The sequence below is a fragment of the Pituophis catenifer genome, unplaced genomic scaffold, assembly GCF_029215685.1.
Source record: "Pituophis catenifer annectens isolate HBS135680 unplaced genomic scaffold, rPitCat1.0.hap2 SCAF_15, whole genome shotgun sequence".
Taxonomy (NCBI): Eukaryota; Metazoa; Chordata; class Lepidosauria; order Squamata; family Colubridae; genus Pituophis; species Pituophis catenifer.
Window position 1 is genome coordinate 4,840,766 of NW_027256895.1, and position 19,899 is coordinate 4,860,664.

Below are 19,899 nucleotides of genomic sequence, written 5' to 3' on the forward strand. Positions count from 1 at the left end.
AAACTCATCAAGGAGAGAAGCAACCTAAGAACTAAGGAGAAATTTCCTGACAGTTAGAACAAGGGAGAACAATGGAGGGAGGGAGGGAAAGATGGAAAGAGGGAGGGAGGGACAGAGGGAGGGAGAGAGAGAGAGAGAGAGAGAGAGAATATGAATCTGAAGAAAAAATATCAGCTACTGAGATACAAGCAGGAGAAGAAGCGACGGATGGAAACTTATCAAGGAGAGAAGCAACCTAGAACTGAGGAGAAATTTCCTGTTATAACAGGGAGAACAATGGAAGGAGGGAGGGAAAGATGGAGGGAGGGAGGGAGGGAGGGAGGGAGAATATGAATCTGAAGAAGAAATATCAGCTACTGAGATACAAGCAGGAGAAGAAGCAATGGATGGAAACTAAGCAATGAGAGAAGCAACCTAAGAACTAAGGAGAAATTTCCTGTTATAACAGGGAGAACAATGGAAGGAGGGAGGGAAAGATGGAAAGAGGGAGGGGGAGACAGAGGGAGAGAGAGGGAGAGAGAGAGAGAGAGAGAGAATATGAATCTGAAGAAGAAATATCAGCTACTGAGATACAAGCAGGAGAAGAAGCGACGGATGGAAACTCATCAAGGAGAGAAGCAACCTAAGAACTAAGGAGAAATTTCCTGAACAAGGAGAACAAGGGAGGGAGGGAGGGAGGGAAAGACGGCAACCATTTGTTTGAAATCGTATAGGGTCTCTTGCTCGAGCAGGAGGTTGGACTAGAAGACCTCCGAGGTCCCTTCCAACGTTCTACCTGGTTGTTAACATTCTCCCTGAGAGCCGTTGAGGCTACTTGGAAGTTTATCTGTGCCCTCAGGGCAGGGATGGTATTCACTTACTTTCCCTACCGGTTCGCAAATGTGAGCGCCCCCCCCTCCCCGTCCATGCATGTGGCCGGCCTTCCGCGCATGTGCTTTGCTGGCGTGCGTGCGTGCCTCCTGCGCATACGCCCGGCCTCAAAAACATGCCTAAATATGATGGCATAGAGCCGGGGCGGGTGGACGGGCCTACCTGCTATTTCCGCTACCGGTTCGGGTGAACCGGTCCGAACCGGCTGAATACCATCTCTGCCTCAAGGTCAGCTGAATTGTGCAAATGTGTGTGGAACCTTCTTGGAACTACTGAAAAGGGTTGCCTTGTAAACTGGAGATAGGTGGTGCCTAATGCCCCCGCCCCTGTGTTGAGGGAGGGCCACTGAATGCTAAGATAGATGGCCTCTTTGACCCCTCTTTCAAACCAGAGGTCTTCTCTGTCCAGAATGTGGACTTTGCCATCTTCCAAAGAGTGGCCTTTGTTTTTCAAATGCAGGTGGACCGCTGAACCTTGTCCTGAGGGGGGTTTGTTCTCCTACGTTGTGCCATATGTTTGTGAAGTGGTTGTTTTGTTTCCCCAATGTACAGATCTGCACATGGCTCAGAATAACAGAAGAGTGGGAAGGGGCCTTGGAGGCCTTCTAGTCCAACCCCTTGCCCTATATCATTCTTGACAAACGGTTGTCCAATCTCTTCTTAAAAAAAAACTCCAGTGATGGAGCGCCCACAACATCTGAAGGAAAGTCGTCCCACTAGTTAATTGTTCTCACGGTCAGGAAATTTTTCCTTAGTTCTAGGTTGCTTCTCTCTTTGGTTAGTTTCCAAGAATTCTTTCTTGTCCTGCCTTCAGGGGCTTTGGAGAACAAGTTGACCCCCTTCCTTCTTTGGGGCAGCCCCTCAAATATGGAAGACTGCTATCATGTCACCCATAGTCCTTCTATGCATTAAATTAGACATACCGAATTCTCACAACTGTTCTTGGTATGTTTTAGCTTCCAGTCCCCTCATCATCTTTGTTGCTCTTCTCTGCACTCTTTCTAGAGTCTCCACATCTTTTTTATATCGTGGCGACCAAAGCTGGATGCAGGATTCCAAGTGTGGCCTTCCCAAGGCCTTATAAAGTGGTATTAACCCTTTTAACGTGATTTTGATCCTATCCCTCTGTTTATGCAGCCTAGAACTGTGTCGGCTTTTTTGGCAGCTGCTGCACACTGCTGGCTCCTATTTAAATGATTGTCCACTAGGACTCCAAGATCCCTCTCAGAGTTACTACCATTGGGCCAGGTACCCTCTATTCTGTAGCTGCGTATAGAATAGGTGCCATCCAACTTCAGGATGAGGTTCTCCACCAAGATCCAGCTGAATCTTTAGGGTTTTTTTCCGGATCTCCTTGTTTTCGAAAAATTGACCGTTTCATCATTCATCGTTCAAAAGACGGTTGGGTGGACAATCCCTAACTAAGAGCAGTCCACCCAACCACCCAGGAGAAGGTCAAGTAGCAGAAGTCCTAACTTGAAGGATTCCCAGTCGCTTTCTCCATGACCCTCCACCACGCGCGCACACACACACACACACACACAGATGCGCACACACAAGAGTTGTGCAAGGCAGCGGTTGATGTGACAACCTCCAGAGAACTACTTAGAGATGAAGGTGTTGTGGTGAGGCGAGAAGGAGGACGACCTTTCTCGTTCTCCTGAGATCTCGTGATCACATCAGACACACAACCAAGAGGCCTTGAAGAGAATATTCCACTCCCAACCGGGTCCTCAGCTTTTGGGTTTTCGGCCCCTCTCTGGCCACGGTCCCCTTGTCTGGAGGTTCTCCTTCAAGACGGAGGTAGAAACCAGCTAACTTCAAGGTAAGCCACTACCCCTATTGCATTGTCTTGTGAAACCGACTGTTACACCATCAGGAAGGAGAAAGAAACCTACCACAAACCACAAGCACTCTTCTCTTCTCTCCTTGCCCTTCACAAACTCCACCAACCCATCCCCGGAGCCCACCTTTGAAAACACGGGCATCCAGTTTTGTAGCCCACCCCAGACTCTGAAAAGCGTTGGTCCTGTTCCACCATATAGATCCTGGAGTAGAAGGCCCCGTCGCTGGTCCGAACTCACTCACCAACACTGCTATTTTTTTTTCCCCCTCATCATCGTTGCGGTACTTCTCTCTTTCTCGAACCGCGAAGGTACACCTTTTCCCGTTCCTCACACAACTTTCTCGGGCGTCCTGCAACGGGCGCATTTGCGCAACCCCTGATCTGGAAAGCTTCCAGGAGCTCATGGATGCTGTCCACCACCACGACGCCGGAAGGCCCAAGAAAGAGAGAGAGAGGAGGCCCGTTGGCGATGAAGGTCAGGATAGCACCCTTCAAGTAACGGGGTACCCTAAAAACAAATATATATATATATATTCCCCCAACCTTCCCAGCATCTCAGTGGAGAAGCACCATTTCTTCAGAAGAGAACTCAAGAGTCGGAAGTCCCCTGACCAAGTTCTGTGTCACAGCGATTTTGCAGAAGCCATGGTACTCGATCATCCTGAGGCAGGCGATGACACCAGTTTGTTTGCATTGGTGTAAAGGGCAGGGCTCAATACGGGGGGGAGGGGACACCCCCCCACACACACACACCCAAAATCTAATTTTGTGTTTTCTCCCGAGAACCAGCTCCGAACAGCTGCACTCTTGAGTAGGCATTTCGTCCATCGCAAACTTGCAATGAAAAAGTGAAGTTCTACACTGGGGTGGGTTGTACTTAGCTTTACTACCGGTTTGCAATGGGATCGCCAATGATGACATCCGGGGCGGTGGGCGGGGCTTCCTGCCGGTTTTGCTACCGGTTCTTGCGAACCGGTCCGAACCAGGGGCAACCTACCACTGGTTCTACATTTAGGCAAGAAAACCCAAATGCACAGGCACAGTATATAGGTGGTACCTTAATAAATAAATAAATAAATAAATAACTTTATTGTCATTGTATGTGTATACACAGTATACCCATACAGCGAAATTCACTTAACACCCAAAGACCAGGTCCAACACACATAACAATTCCCAAACACACTCCCACCCACCGCAATTCCCCACCCCTAAACCACCCAAACATCCACACAACAGACCAAGTGGCACTGTCCAACAGCTCACCGATGGTGGCCCTTTAGTTCATTGTTGAGTGCAATTATAGCTCTGGGATAAAAACTATTCAGAAAACGTGTGGTCCGAGTTTTAATCGTTCTGTAACTTCTGCCAGAAGGCAACAGTCCAAAAAGATCGTAAGCAGGACGGGAAGAGTCTCTGAGAATGTTATGCTACTTTCTCAAACAGCGAGATTCGAAGATGTCGTCCAGGGCTGGTAGCTGGAGCCCAATGATATTCTGAGCAGTTTTAATGATTCTCTGTAGAGCTTTTTCGTCCGCTGCAGAGCTGCTCCCATACCATGCAAGAATGCCGTATGTCAGGACACTCTCAATGGTGCTGCGATAGTAGGACAGAAGTAGATGCTGAGATAGATTTATCTTCCTGAGCATTCTCAGGAAGTACAGCCTCTTCTGTGCCTTCTTCACAAGCATGTTAGCATTCATAGTCCATGAGAGGTCCTCCGAGGAGCTATAAATGCCCTATTGTACTATTGGCCTTGCTCAATAGTAGTAACTGTGAGAGGGATCTTGGAGTCCTAGTGGACAATCATTTAAATAGGGGCCAGCCGTGTGTGGCAGCTGCCAAAAAAGCCAACACAGTTCTAGGCTGCATAAACAGAGGGGTAAAATCATGTTAAAAGTGTTAATACCACTTTATAAGGCCTTGGTAAGGCCACACTTGGAATCCTGCATCCAGTTTTGGTCGCCACGATGTAAAAAAAAGATGTGGAGACTTTAGAAAGAGTGCAGAGAAGAGCAACAAAGATGATGAGGGGACTGGAGTAGGGGTGGGTTCTACTTACTTTTACTACAGGTTTGCAGCGGGTTCACGCAGTGCAGAAGCTTCTGCACACACGCAGAAATGTTTTGATGACGTAGGGGTCGGTGGGCGGAGCCTCCCGCCGGTTTTACTACCGGTTCTATCGAACCGGTGTGAACCAGGGGCAACCCATCACTGGACTGGAGGCTAAAACATATGAAGAACGGTTTCAGGAACTGGGTAGGTTTAGTCTTATGAAAACAAGGATTAAGGGAGACATGATAGCAGTCTTCCAATATCTGAGGGGCTGCCCCAAAGAAAAGGGAGTTGAGCTGTTCTCCAAAGCATCTGAAGGCAGGACAAGAAGCAACGGGTGGAAACTAATCAAGGAGAGAAGCAACTTACAACTCAGGAGAAACTTCCCGACAGTGAGAACAATTAATCAGTGGAACGACTTGAAATCCAGAAGTTGCGAATGCTCCAACACTGGAAGTTTTTCAGAAGAGGTTGGCTAACCATTTGTCTGAAGTGGTGTAGGGTTTCCTGCCTAAGCAGGGGGTTGGACTAGAAGACCTCCAAAGGTCCCTTCCAACTCTGTTATTTTATTTATAGGGTGTGATGATGAACAAAATTTCTCTGAGCGTGGTCGCCTTTCTTGCCCAACGTTACATCACTCAAACTCGGTAACTTCATCAGGATAACAGGAGAGTTGGAAGGGACTTGGAGGTTTCAGAAGGACAAGGATTTTTTTTCCCCCAGAAGGACAGGTATGGCTTGAAAAGATAACCCTTGGGGTATGACGGGGACATACCCCGAGGACAGGGCTCACAACTTGGGCGTCCGCCTGGATGCATGGCTGTCTTTAGAAGAGCATATGACGGTCGTGGCCAGGGGGGCTTTTTATCAGGTTCGCCTGATTCGCCATTTGCGTCCCTTTCTGGATCGGGACTCCTTACGCACAGTCACTCAGGCGCTCGTCACTTCCCGCCTGGACTACTGCAATGCTCTCTACATGGGGCTCCCCTTGAGGAGCACCCGGAGGCTCCAACTGGTGCAGAATGTGGCCGCGCGGGGGATTATGGGAGCGAGGGGGCGCTCCCATGTGACACCTCTCCTGCGTGAGCTGCATTGGCTTCCAGTGGTCTTCCGGGTGCGCTTCAAGGTGTTGGTCACCACCTTTAAAGTGCTCCATGGCATGGGACCTGGGTATTTGCGGGACCGCCTTCTGCCGCCAATAGCCTCCCACCGACCAGTACGCGCCCACAGAGAGGGACTCCTCAGGGTGCCATCAGCCAGGCAATGTCGGCTGGCAACCCCAGGGGGAGGGCCTTCTCTGTGGCAGCTCCTGCCCTCTGGAACGATTTGCCCCCAGAGATACGAAGGATATCGGATCTCCGGGTCTTTCGCCGTGCCCTGAAAACTTTTCTTTTCCATCAAGCAGGGCTGGCGTGAAACCCCCCCCCCCTTTTTTTTTTTTTTTAGTTTTTTAAATTGTCAATGGGTTTTAGTTTGAATGTTTTAAATTTTGGGGCCAAAGTTATGAAATTCTTTTAAAAATTTTAAATTTTGTATTGCTATGTGTTTTATTCTATGGCTGTTCACCGCCCTGAGTCCTTCGGGAGTAGGGCGGTATACAAATTGAAATAATAAATAAATAAATAAATAAAATAAATAAAATAAATAAAATAAATAAAATAAATAAAATAAATAAATAAATAAATAAATAAATAAATAAATAAATAAATAAATAAATAAATAAATAAATATTCAGTGGTGGGTTACTACTGGTTTGCCCCAGAACTCCCAATGTTCCCAAGCTATTGTGATAAGCCCCAGGTGTTTGTTGAGCAATTTAGATGGAGAATTGCTGAAATATTTGAAATCTGATGAGGGAAAAGCTTGAGCACCGTTAATATCAGTCACTCATGCCCTTGTCACCTCACGGTTAGATTATCGCAACGCGCTCTACATGGGGCTGCCCTTGAAAAGTGTTCGGAGACTACAGTTGGTCCAGAACGCAGCCGCGAGAGCTGTAGTGGGTGCACCTAGATACACCCACATTACACCAATTCTCCGCGAACTGCACTGGCTCCCTATTGGTCTCCGGTCACAATTCAAGGTGTTAGTTATTACCTTTAAAGCCCTACATGGCTCAGGGCCAGGGTATCTTCGAGACCGCCTTCTACCGCATAGCTCCCAGCAGGGTCCCTTCCAAACTCTGTTAATCTGTCATCCGTATGCACAGCCTTCCATGAACCGAACCCCTTTTCAAATTTGCGGAGCGCGTGAAGTGCCTCTGGAAAAACAAACCGGGGTTAAAAACTAACCAGGTTACTTTCAGAGATGTGCAAGCAACCGAAGGCAATGTTTGATACGGTGTTGGGAAGGGATGGAAGCGAAGGGCATTTCCAGGGGCAGAAAAACTTGGACGTCAACAAGATTTTGCTAAAATTCACATCTAATTTCCAATATCTGGCTATTATAATTCTACCCATTTTTAGAATAGAAGAATGGTATTGTGAAATGTGGAAATTAGCTTTAAACGATAAAATGACATGTGATATTAAAATTAGAAATGGTGACTATAAAGAAGATATTTTCTGGAAAATTTGGAAACCATTTGTGGACTATGCGCTGGGAAAATTGGATGCTTCGGTACCTGTACCCCAAGAACGTGGATTTTGGCGATCATGAGGATATATCCGAAGAACCAAATCTTCCTTTCTTATGTATAGCACAGGGTGAAATATTGTATATGTTGTTTGTAATGTTAGTAATTTAAAATATAAAATGTTAAAAATAATAAAATGAAAAAAAAAAACAAGATTTTGCTCCGTTCCTTTTCTTTATTCACGGCTTTAACTGCTTCGGCTTAGAATTTCTGATTTTTTATTTTTTTTTTTCTTATGTTTATAAGGAAGTGGCATCAGGTAACTCGTGATGAGGTACCCGGCAGAGATGACTCTTAATGGCAGAAATTACACAATCGACATAATTCATTATCTTATGACCACGGGTGATGATATCACAGCGGCTGGACACAGGCCTCTCTCCGGACTCTGGACCCAGAGGCTTATTCTGAAAGGGAACAGCAAGATGGGTATCGGTGTGTGTGTGTGAAAAAATACACATACACACAGAAAATATTTGATTTGATTTGCAGCCATCTCCCTCATGCTTTAAGGCCAGGGACACCCAGCTTGGCAATTTTAAGACTTGTGGACTTCAACTCCCAGAAGTCCCCAGAGAATTCTGGGAATTGAAGTTCACAAGTCTCAAAATTTCAAGACTTGTGGCCTTCAACTCCCAGAAGTCCCCCAGAGAATTCTGGGAAATGAAGTCCACAAGTCTCAAAATTTTAAGACTTGTGGGCTTCAACTTTTACTTTACTTTACTTTTATTTGATTTGTATACCGCCCTACTCCCAAAGGACTCAGAGCGGTGAACAGCCAACAATAAAATACATACATACAAAAATTAAAAAGCAGAAATAAAATCGAATTAAATAGTTTGGCCCAGACAGATTAAAACCCCAATCAATTTAAAACCAATTTAGACTTTAAGTCTAAACTCCCAGAAGTCCCCAGCCTGCGAAGAATTCTGGGAATTGAAGTCCACAAGTCTTAAAATTGCCATGTTGGGAAACTCGCTGCTTTAAGACTTTCCCTGCCAAAGTAGATTTTGTCAAAAAAAAAGGACAAAGCTTGATTTGCATTTGTGGTGGCCATCTTGACTTTTCTGACCTCCGTGCCCGTGGGAAAGCAGTCCAGCATTTCACAAACCCAGCCCTGTTGATCAAAGGATCCTGTTCATCAAACAACTACAGAAATAGATAATGGTTTGAGTCAGCGTTTGGGTTGAGCTATGCTTTAGCCATCATGTATCAAATAAACCCCAATTGGTTGGGTTTGCATTAAACCATGATTCACCCAACATATGCCAAAGTCCAATAAAATCCTGCGTTGGCTTGCTGCGTCTCATTAATCAGATCCTCTTTCTAAGAAAGCCAGTTACTAAGAGAGCCTCACTCATCTGGATGCGAGAGATACTCCAGATGTTTACCCTTGGGCTACAATTCCCATAATCCACAGCCAAGGGAGCTGTAGTCCAAAAGAGATACATTAAGTTTGGAAAGGCTGATCTACGGAACCGTGCTCCATATTGGCCAGTGAGATTATCCACTAAGGCAGTAATTTTATAAACTGGCTATTTTAAGATGTGTGGCCTTCAACTCCCAGAATTCCCCAGCCAACGTAAATTGGCTGAAGAATTCTGGGAGTGGAAGTCCACGCAGCTTAGAGCCACCAAGCTTAAAAAACACTGGGCTGAAGACTCAGTAGGGCCTCTAGTGGTCAGGAGTGGAATTACCCACTAGAGCTGAATTTAATCCATATCCAATGCACATATCCTTGTTGAACCTTTGAATAACAGAATTGGAAGGGACCTTAGAGGTCTTCTAGACTGACACCCTGCTCAAGCAAAAAACCCTATACCACTTCAGACACATGTTGTCCAATCTCTTCTTAAAATCCTCCAGTGTTGGAGTACCCATAACTTCCAGAGACAAGTTGTTCCACTGTTTACTTGTTCTATCAGGAAATTTCTCCTTAGTTCAAGGTTGCTTCTCTCCTTGATTAGTTTCCATCCATTGCTTCTTGTCCTGCCTTGGCATAGGTTCTCCTGCTTGAACAGGGGATTGGACTAGAAGATGGATTGATTGAATTTCCCTAGCCAGCAGATGTTTTACAGGTGGCATCTATCCCTGTCGAGAATAGCCAGAATATTCCAGAATAAATCGGAGAAATGTTGGAAATGTCATCAGACCCCAGGATCTATTACCACGTGGTGGACATGCGCAGAAGCAAGGAGATATTGGACTAAGATACACATGTGGTGTTGTGGCTCCGTTACCTGAGCCTGTGTCATTGGCAGGAGAGGACTCCAAGAGTGAAGGAGAGGAGTTGGCAAGGCCTCCCTCTCCAGGACCCTCCTCTCTGGCAATGCCTTCAGTGCCCACCGAAGGGCAAGAGATAGGCCCGGGGCCAAGCATGTCTACGCAGCCACAGGTGGACAGTAATGAGGGAGATGAGTCTTGGCTGGATCCTCGGCAGCGTCGCAGCGATAAGCGCGCACAACAGAAGAGGCGTGCCAGAGATTAAGCTGAGTCACTGGACCACACCCCACAGGGTATAAAAGGGGGTGAGGTGGCCATTCAGACTCTGTGATGGACAAAACTAACTACTATCGAGTCACATTGCATCTTTGGAAACAACATTATCTGCCTTGGATTTATTTTTACGAACTGGACAATTCTTGAACTGTGTGTATTTTGTTTATGAGTAAAGTTCTTGGCAAGTAGCTACTGGGTTGCTGACAAGCCTCTTATCGGAATAATTGGTTGTCTGCCAGTTTATTTAACCCCCGGCTGTCTGTGTGCGTGTGTGAGACGGGGACAGAACACGTGGTTGGAAAAAATGATAAAGAGACATATTGACTTTAAACCAGAGATATTTTTATTAGGGATTATACCGGAGACATATAATAAAGAACTGCAATATTTAATTGTGAATCTCTTGACAGCAGCTAGAATTGTATTTGCTAGAAACTGGGAAGGAGAAAAGTTACCTAACGATGAAAAAATTATTAAGAAAATGATGGAATGTGCTGAAATGAGTAAATTGACATTTGAAATGAGAGAACAGGACGATAGACAATATTATTATTATTATTTTTATTTATTTTTATTTTTTAAAATTTGATTTATATGCCGCCCTTCTCCGGAGACTCAGGGCGGCTTACAATGTGCTCAGCAATAGCCTTCATCCTTTTGTATATTTTATACAAAGTCAGCTTATTGCCCCCACAACTGGGTCCTCAATTTACCTACCTTAGAAAGGATGGAAGGCTGAGTCAACCTTGAGCCTTGGTGAGATTCGAACCTGCAGTAATTGCAGGCAGCTGGTCTTAATAACCAGCTTAATAACAGGGTGCCTTAGACCACTGTACTACCAAGGCTCTTATACTCCCATATTTGATATGGGATTTATTTTACCAATGGATAGAGAATAAGAATTGGAAATAATTATGATATAAATGGATGTTGAAATTTTTGGAAGTAAGTTAGCATGTCTAGTGATAAATTGAAGAGGAGGAGGAGCACAAAAATGCCACCGACTGATACACTGTCTATAATTGTATCGGATGATAACGTTTTTTATGTTTTGTTTTGGTTGTGTTTTTGAAAATTAAAAAAATTATATATATATATAAAAAAAAGAATTTCCCCAGCCAGCATGCTTTTAAAGTTTTAAAGTTGGAAAAACACTGCCTGACCTCCTAACCCAGGATCAGGAAAATGCAACGCGAAGCTGAAATCCTTTTCTATTAAAAAAAAAACACCTCCAAAAAGACTTGACATTCCCCTTTGCTGATTATCAGTTTACGGATTTCCATCACCGTCCAAAGATCTAAGTCTAGGAAGATAAAAGAGACGGTTAACACTAAAACTTTTTGGCTTCTGGTTTCTTAGGGACATTTTTGCAAAGGGCAAAACAATGGATCTTTACATCTGCGGGTACGCAAGCCATCGCCCCAGCTCAGCTGCACCGGGCGTGCATGCATGCATGCCTCCCGCCGGCCAGCTGATTTTCGGGTCTCTGCCGTGCATGCGCGGGAGGCAAAGTGCATGCGGGAAAAGCGGGTGGGCAGGGCGCGCATGGGGGTCGCACGTGCATTGCATTATGGGTTATCAGTGCAGGGAGGCCCCCCCTCCCCCCACAGCCCGCTTTTGCTCCCAGGAGGCTGCAGGGAGGCCTACTAGGCCCAAAACGGGGCACGGTGGGGCATTGCAGCCCCCATGTGGCCTGTTTTTGCTCCCAGAAGGCTGCATGGAGGCCTACTAGGCCCAAAACGGGGCACAGTGGGGCATTGCAGCCCCCATGTGGCCTGTTTTTGCTCCCAGGAGGCTGCATGGAGGCCGACTAGGCCCAAAACGGGGCACAGGGGTGTGGCACAGCCCCCACACGGCCTGTTTTTGCTCCCAGGAGGCTGCAGGGAGGCCTACTAGGCCCAAAACGGGGCACAGGGGTGTGGCACAGCCCCCACACGGCCTGTTTTTGCTCCCAGGAGGCTGCAGGGAGGCCTACTAGGCCCAAAACGGGGCACGGTGGGGCATTGCAGCCCCCATGTGGCCTGTTTTTGCTCCCAGGAGGCTGCATGGAGGCCTACTAGGCCCAAAACGGGGCACAGGGGTGTGGCACAGCCCCCATGTGCCCCATTTTTGCTCCCAGAAGGCTGCAGGGAGGCCTACTAGGCCCAAATCGGGGCACAGGGGTGTGGCACAGCCCCCATGTGCCCCATTTTTGCTCCCAGAAGGCTGCAGGGAGGCCTACTAGGCCCAAATCGGGGCACAGGGGTGTGGCACAGCCCCCATGTGCCCCATTTTTGCTCCCAGAAGGCTGCAGGGAGGCCTACTAGGCCCAAATCGGGGCACAGGGGTGTGGCACAGCCCCCATGTGCCCCATTTTTGCTCCCAGGAGGCTGCATGGAGGCCTACTAGGCCCAAAACGGGGCACAGGGGTGTGGCACAGCCCCCATGTGCCCCATTTTTGCTCCCAGAAGGCTGCAGGGAGGCCTACTAGGCCCAAATCGGGGCACAGGGGTGTGGCACAGCCCCCATGCGCCCCATTTTTCCTCCCAGGAGATACATTAGGCCAAAAACGGGGCATCGGGGGGCATCACAGCCCTATGCGGCCCGTTTTTGCTCCCAGGAGGCTGCAGGGAGGCCTACTAGGCCCAAAACGGGGCATGGGGGAGCACGGGGGGGGTCACACGCGCAGGGGCGCGCGCACGCATTGATTACACGCGCCTTCGGGACACACCCAACAAATTTTAGGCTCTATTGCAAAGTTTGGTGGCCTTTCTAGGCTGTTTAAAAACATGGCGCGTCTTTATCGCTTGCCCACGAAAAGGGGCTAATAGGAGGTGGTGCCCCCAACTTGATTTTTAAATGTTGATTTTGATGGGCCGAGGATATCCCAGTTGAACGTAAAAATGCGCTAGTAGTCGACTTACAAACAGTTCATTCAGTGACTTAAGTTACAATGGGGCTGAAAAACGTGACTTCTATTTTTTCACACTTATGACCAATGCAAGCATCCCCATGGTTACGTGATTGAAATTCAGATACTTGGCAACCGATTCATATTTATGACCGTGGTAGTATCCAGGGTGTGTGTGTGTCACGTGATCCCCTTTTGCGACCTTCGGACAAGTCAACGAGGGGAAAGCTGGATTCACTGAACAACCGTGTGACTCGCTTAACGTCTGCAGTGAGCCACTTAATAACTGCGGCAAGCAAAGTCACAAAATGAGGCAGAATTCCATTGTCTCGCTTAACAACATAATTTTCAGGTTAATTGCGGTCATAAGTCGAGGATTATCTGTATTAAACATTCTAAGAGGGTTCTAGAACAGCAATGAATGGTTTGCTCTATGAACAGAGAATGGGATTTTTTATTTAATTTCACGGGATGCTGAAACCAGAAGAGTCTCAGTAATAAAGATTAATTTTTTCTGTGCTGATAAATCTCACTTAGTGATTTATACTTGGCTGATCGAGATCTGGGTATTCATGCTTATCTTAAGAACTTAACAGCAATTTCCAGGCTCTAAAATAATATATCCGATTCGTAATTGACTAATGATACACTGGAAAAATATAATTTCCATGGCATTTTAAATCCCTTGCTAATTTGTTCTTTACTGTGTGCTTTCACATTTTTTGTGTGTGCTGATGCATCTTCTTTATAAAATCATAAGAAAAAAGGAAGAGGAAGGGAGGGGTAGAGGGGATGAAGGAGGGAAGGAAGAAAAAAGGGAAGGAAGGCAAGAGGGAAGGAAGAAGGAAACAGGAAGGGATATAGGAAGAAAAGAGAGGGGAAGGTAAGGAAAGGAGGAAACAAGGAAGGAGTAAGGAGGGAAGTAAGGAAGAAAGCAGGGAAAGAGGAAAAGGAAAGAAACGGAGGAAATAAGGAAGGAAACAGGGAGGGGTAAAGGAAGGAAAGAAGAAGGAACGGAGCTAAGAAAGGATGGACGGGAGAAAAGGAAGAAGGAAGGAAGGAGTGAGGGAAGGAAGGAAAGGAATGGAAGAAAGAAGGAAGGAAAGAAGAAGGAATGGAGCTAAGAAAGGATGGACAGGAGAAAAGGAAGAAGGAAGGAAGGAGTGAGGGAAGGAAGGAAAGAAATGGAAGGAAGAAGGAAGGAAAGAAAGGGGCAGAGAGAGGTAGAGAAGGAAGGAAGGAAAGAACAAGGATGGATGAAGGAAGGAAAGAGGGGCAGAGGGAGGAAAGAAAGGAGGGGAGAAATAAACAGATGAAGGTAGAGAGATAGGGAAGGAAGCAAGGAGGAGAGAAATAAATAAATGATGGTAGAGAGATAGAGAGGGAAGCAAGGAAAGAAACAGGGATGGAAGAAGGAGAGGGGAAGAGAGGAAAAGAAGGAACAGATGAAGAGATTGGGAGGCAGGGAAGGAAGGAAGGAAACAGGAAGGAAGAACAGAGAGAAGAAAGGAAACAGGAAGGAAAGGAAGAAACAGAGGGAAGAAGGGAGAAAGGAATTAGAGCGGAAGGAAGGAAGGAAGGAAGGAAGGAAGGAAGGAAGGAAGGAAAATATCATTCCCACAACACAGTCAATTTACTAAGATTGTATTACTATTCTTCTCATCCTTCCTATTACCTCTCTCTTCCCCCTTATGACTACAACCTTGTTGCTTGTATCTGTACGATATTATATTGTTTTATTTAGTTTCCTAGTATGATTTATGTTGATTGCCTATTTAGTATCCTATGACTATCACAAAGCGTTGCATCTTATGATTCTTGATGAATGTCTTTTTCTTTTATGTACACTGAGAGCTTATGCACCGAAGACTAAATTCCTTGTGTCCGATCACACTTGGCCCATCAAGAACTCGATTCTATAAATCAAGAATTCTATTCGCTAAGCAATATTTTTTTCATGCGGCTGTTGACAAAAATAGGATTGCCAACATGATCTCCAACGTCCAATGACGGATATGCCACAAGAAGAAGAAGAAACAACAATATTTTATTTTCATATTATGCAGGGTAGAACACGGGAAAGCCCTTTGGCCAAGTTTTCACAGCAGCCGTCTGAAGACGTCCAGAGAAATCGGTACAAAATAAAAAATAAAAATGAGACGGAACGGAGAGAGCCATGGGCCGCCTCAGGCTTGTCCAGCGGTGGCAGCCACTTCTCGGTAAAACCGTCCGGCCAAATCCGGCATCTCCTCTTCCATCTGCCGGACAAACTCGTTGCGTTCGGCTTCAGACCAGCTGCGGAACCACTGGTCCCAGAGACGCATCTGGCACTCGTAGATGGACGGGGGCTTCCCGGAGCCCACCCGGAGCGCGGACAGGCTCTCCAGCAGGGGACACAGCTTCCAAGGGACGGCCTTGTCCACCAGGTCTCGGAGGAACCGTTCCCGTTGGGCCAGAGTCCAGCCGGACAGCCAGTGCAGGAGGCAGCGCATCTCTTGGGCCGTCACGTAGGACAAGGGTAGCGGCTCCGACATCCTGCAGGGGACGGCAGAGAAACAAGGGTGGGCAGGAGGGAATTTCAGCCAGTCCTCGACTTATGACATTTCCCTCCCTTCCTTCCAACTCTCCTTCCTTTCTTCCTTCCTCCCTCCCTCTTCCCTTTTCCTTCCTTCTCCCCACTTTTCCCTCTCTTTCCCTCCCTCCCTTTTCCTTGTCTCCTCCCCTTCCATTTCCTTCCTTCTCCCCTTCCCTCTCCTTCTCTTCTTTCCTCCCTCCCTCCGCTTCCTTCTCTCCTTCCCTTTCTTTCTCTCCCCTTCTTCCCTCCCTCTTTCCCTTTCCCTGCAGGGGTGAAATCTAAATTTTTTTGTTTTCGGTTCTGTGGGCGTGGCTTAATTAGTGGGCGGGGCTTGGTGGTAAGGTGACTGGGAGGGTGTGGCTTGGTCAGGTGGGCGTGGCCAAGTCAATGTCACTTCTTTGCCCTTTTTTAACCTACAAAACACAACACAACACAACTGGCTCACCCACAATGTAAAAGCAGCTGTGCTAGGCCCAAAATGGCCCCTGCAACAAGCAGGAACCTCACACAGCCACAAAAAGCCCAAACAACCAACTTTCACACTTTACACACACAAAATTCCACATACAGCTTTGTGAGATTTTGTGTGTTTGTGTAGTTAGGTTGAAACACTACAGAAACACACTAAATCTCAGAAAGCTGCACAAATATTATTTTAATTTATTTTTATTTTTATATAAAAGCAGCTAAATTTAAAACTTCCTAAACTTTAAATGGCTATGTCTAAAAAAACAACAACTAAAAAAAACCCCAATTAACTATTTTTTTAAAGCTCCCAAAGGGGAAAAAAACTTACCCAATAGAACAGGGGTCTCCAACCTTGGCAAGTTTTAAGACTTGTAGACTTCAACTCCCAGAATTCCTCAGCCAGCTTTGCTTTGCTGGCTGAGGAATTCTGGGAGTTGAAGTCCACAACGCCCTGCCTGCTTGATTGCAGGCAGGGAGATTCAGTTGCTTGCTGATGCAATGGATTGCAGGGATTACAGCAAGGAGTTGCGACCAGCAGCTAAGGTAAGCAAGCTGATGGGGGGAGGGGAAGGGATTTTTGCTACCGGTTCTCCGAACTGCCCACCTCCATCGCTACCTACTCGCCCGAGCCGGTCCAAACCGGGAGCATTTCATCCCTGCTTTCCCTCCTTCTCTCCCCTTCTTTCCCTCCTTCCGTCCCTCCCTCCTCTTCCTTCTCTCCTTCCATCCATCCCTCCGCTTCCTTCTCTCCTTCCCTCTCCTTCATTTCTTCCCTCTTTCCTTCCTTCTCTCCTTCCCTTTTTTTTTTTTTTTTTTAATTTGATTTATATGCCGCCCTTCTCCGGAGACTCAGGGCGGCTTACAATGCGTTAAGCAATAGCCTTCATCCTTTTGTATATTTTATACAAAGTCAGCTTATTGCCCCCACAAACTGGGTCCTCATTTCACCTACCTTAGAAAGGATGGAAGGCTGAGTCAACCTTGAGCCTTGGAGAGATTCGAACCAGCAGAAATTGCAGGCAGCTGTGTTAATAACAGGGTTCACTAAACCCCTGTACTATCAAGGCTCTGTCCTTTCCTTCCTTTTTTCCTCTCTCCCTTTCCTTCTCCCCTTCCCTTTCCTTCCTTTTTTCCTCTCTCCCCTTCTCTCCCTCCCTCCCCTTCCTTTCTTCCTCCCCTTTCCTTCCTTCTCTCCTTCCCTCCCTTTTCCCCCTTTCCTTCCCTTCCCTTCAGGCTTTCTTTTCTTCCCTTCTTCATTCATCCTTCCAAGTGGGCAGCACCCAAATCATATATATATATTAAAGAACTTTGGAAAACAAATTTGGAGAGCCAAGAGAATGTGGAAACACTGGAGGGGGCAGATACCAGAAAAGCTATAGATTAGGGAGCAAAAATTTAGGCAAAATCCTACCCTCTGGATAGGACCAGAGTCATAACTAAAAATATCTACAGTCAACATCTGTACTGAAAATAAATCTGTTTATCGGCACACCGCATTCCCCAAAGATTGTTTTCATCCAGGAAACGCACCATCCAGAGCTTGGGAGACCAAACCAACTCTGCATTTACAATGAAAAGCACTAAAAGAGCATCCTAAGGATACAATTAGCATAGCTAAATAAACAAAACAGGTTTAAAAATAACATGCAAATTGTATTAAAGGGCCACCGACACCATTTCCTGCAGTCTCAATTCTTTATTTTCCCCAGCTAAATCGCTGAACTCTAACAATTTCTTCCTTCTTGCTCTACAAAAACCCGCATGGTATAATAATAAATATTGCATAATCTCAATTTACAGATCCAAAGGGATAGAAAATATGTTTAGGGGGAAGGAAGGAAGGAAACTTGTAAGTGGTAGTGCAGGGCAGCCACGAAAGTAAAATTCTCTTCCATGGGGAGGGGGGAGGAGGAAAAACTTGCATAAAGAGCTTTTTAAACTTTGCAAAATAAGCAGATTTCAGCTGAAGGGAAGGGAAGGAAGGAGATAGGGAAGAAGAAGAAAGGGAATGATGGAGGGAGGGGAGGAAGAGAAGACAAGAAAGGGAGGGAGGGAAGAAAGGAAGGAAAGAGAGAAGGGGAAGAAAGGAAAGGAGAAAGGAAAAGAAAGCAGGAAAGGGAGGGGAGGAGAGAAGGATGAAGGCAAGAAAGGGAAGAGGAAGGGAAGGAAAAAAGATAGGAAAGAAAGGAAGGATGAAGAAAAGAAGGGTTAGAGGAAGGGAGGGAGGAATGGAGGAAAGCAGCAAGGAAGGAGAAAGTCTCCTTCCTCCCTCTTTCTCTGTCTCCTCCTCCCTTCCCTCCCGTCCTCCCTCTCCTTCCTTCATTCCTTCCTTTCTCCCTTTCCTCCCTCCCTCTCGCTCCTTCTGTTCTTCCTTCCTTTCTCCTTCCTCCCTCCCTCTCCTTCTGTTCTTCCTTCCTTCCTCCCTTTCCTCCCTCTCCTTCCGTTCTTCCTTTCTCCCTTTCCTTCCTCCCTCTCCTTCCGTATTTCCTCCCTCCCTCTCCTTCCTTCCTCTGCTTCCGTTCTTCCTTCCTTTCTCCCTTCCTCCCTCTCCTTCCGTACTTCCTTCCTTCCTCCCTTTCCTCCCTCCCTTCCTCCCTCTCCTTCTGTACTTCCTTCCTTCCTTTCCTCCCTCCCTCCCTTTCCGTTCTTCCATCCTTCCTTCCTCCCTCCCTCTCCTTCCATACTTTTCTCCCTCTCCTTCCTTCCTCCCTCTCCTTCCTTCCTCCCTCCCTCTCCTTCTGTACTTCCTTCCTTTCCTCCCTCCCTCCCTTTCCTTCCATACTTCCTTCCTCCCTCTCCTTCCTTCCTTCCTCCCCTTCCTTCCTTCCTCCCTCTCCTTCTGTACTTCCTTCCTTTCCTCCCTCCCTCCCCTCCCTCTCCTTCCATACTTCCTCCCTCCCTCTCCTCCCTCCCTCTCCGTTCTTCCGTCCTTCCTTCCTTCCTCCCTCCCTCTCATTCTGTACTTCCTCCCTCCCTCCCCTTCCTTCCTTCCTCCCTCTCCTTCCTTCCTCCCTCCCTCTCCTTCTGTATTTCCTTCCTTCCTTTCCTCCCTCCCCTCCCTTCCTCCCTTTCCGTTCTTCCTTCCTTCCTTCCTCCCTCTCCTTCCATACTTCCTTCCTCCCTCTGTTCTTCCTTCCTTTCTCTTTCCTCCCTCCCTCCCCTTCCGTACTTCCTCCCTCCCTCTCCTTCTTTAATAACTTTCTCCCTCTCCTTCCTTCCTTCCTCCCTTCTTCCTTGGCTTTAAGGCTGGGACTTGAACCCATCTTAAAAGTTGCCCAGGTTGGAAAGCCGTGTGAAAAGCAACCGGTGGGGGGTGGGGGGGAGGCTTCCTTTCAAGGGAGCAGATACGCCCCCCCCCACAACAAGCCAGCTTTGAACAGAACTCCGGTTCGTGCAAAAACCCACAAATGTTGGCCAGCCCTGCAACAAACCCCGGTTTGCACCTGGCTGCGTGCAAAGCAGAACCCCGGGCAGGTTAAGACGGCCACTCCCCGGTCCTGGATCTCGCCCACTGTCGGAATGCAGCCCTCCACCCCCGAGATACGTGCAAAGAGGGTTTAATTCAGCACGATGGGATTTGTAGTCCACCGTGCCAACGATCGCACCAAACCGAGCAAGGCAAGACGCGGCTTTCTGCAATCCCTTGCGGGGCCGGTTCCTTGGGAGACAAGCCAGCATCGCCTTCTTCCTCACCTGCTTTGGCTCAGATCCGGGTTTGTTCCATTGCTGCGAAGGAAACTCTTAGCGTTTTTCGTCCGCTCCGCCTTCGGCAGGCGGAGCCGAACTCATCCGGAAGTCGCCGAACTCATCCGGAAATACCCGAAGGCGAACTCGGGCCGCCAGGCTTTTTTTTTTTTCCGAACGAAGACGCTTTCTACTTTGGCGCTGGGCGGAAGTTGCCGAAAGTTTTCCGTGACCGCCCCCCCCCCCCGCGCACCTTCCGATGCCGAAGACCTCCGGAAGTTCCCGAGTCCTTCTCAGAACTCACTTCCAGGTTGGGAAGCCATCCTCGAAAGACCCGGAAATGCCCGACGTAACCCGGAAAGAGTCGCCCGAGCCAGA

The 19,899-nt window shown here is 47.3% G+C and overlaps 1 protein-coding gene across 1 annotated transcript; it reads right to left on the reverse strand.

Moving 5' to 3' along the window:
* Window positions 1-14,822: 14,822 nt before the first annotated feature.
* Window positions 14,823-19,766, reverse strand: CUNH14orf119 (chromosome unknown C14orf119 homolog). Its single transcript, XM_070954373.1, has 2 exons — window positions 19,531-19,766; window positions 14,823-15,329 (listed from the first exon to the last, which is right to left on the reverse strand). Exon 2 carries the CDS (start codon window positions 15,326-15,328, stop codon window positions 14,981-14,983), a length of 348 nt encoding a protein of 115 aa, XP_070810474.1. The 5' UTR covers window position 15,329; window positions 19,531-19,766; the 3' UTR covers window positions 14,823-14,980.
* Between the last annotated feature and the right edge of the window lie 133 nt (window positions 19,767-19,899).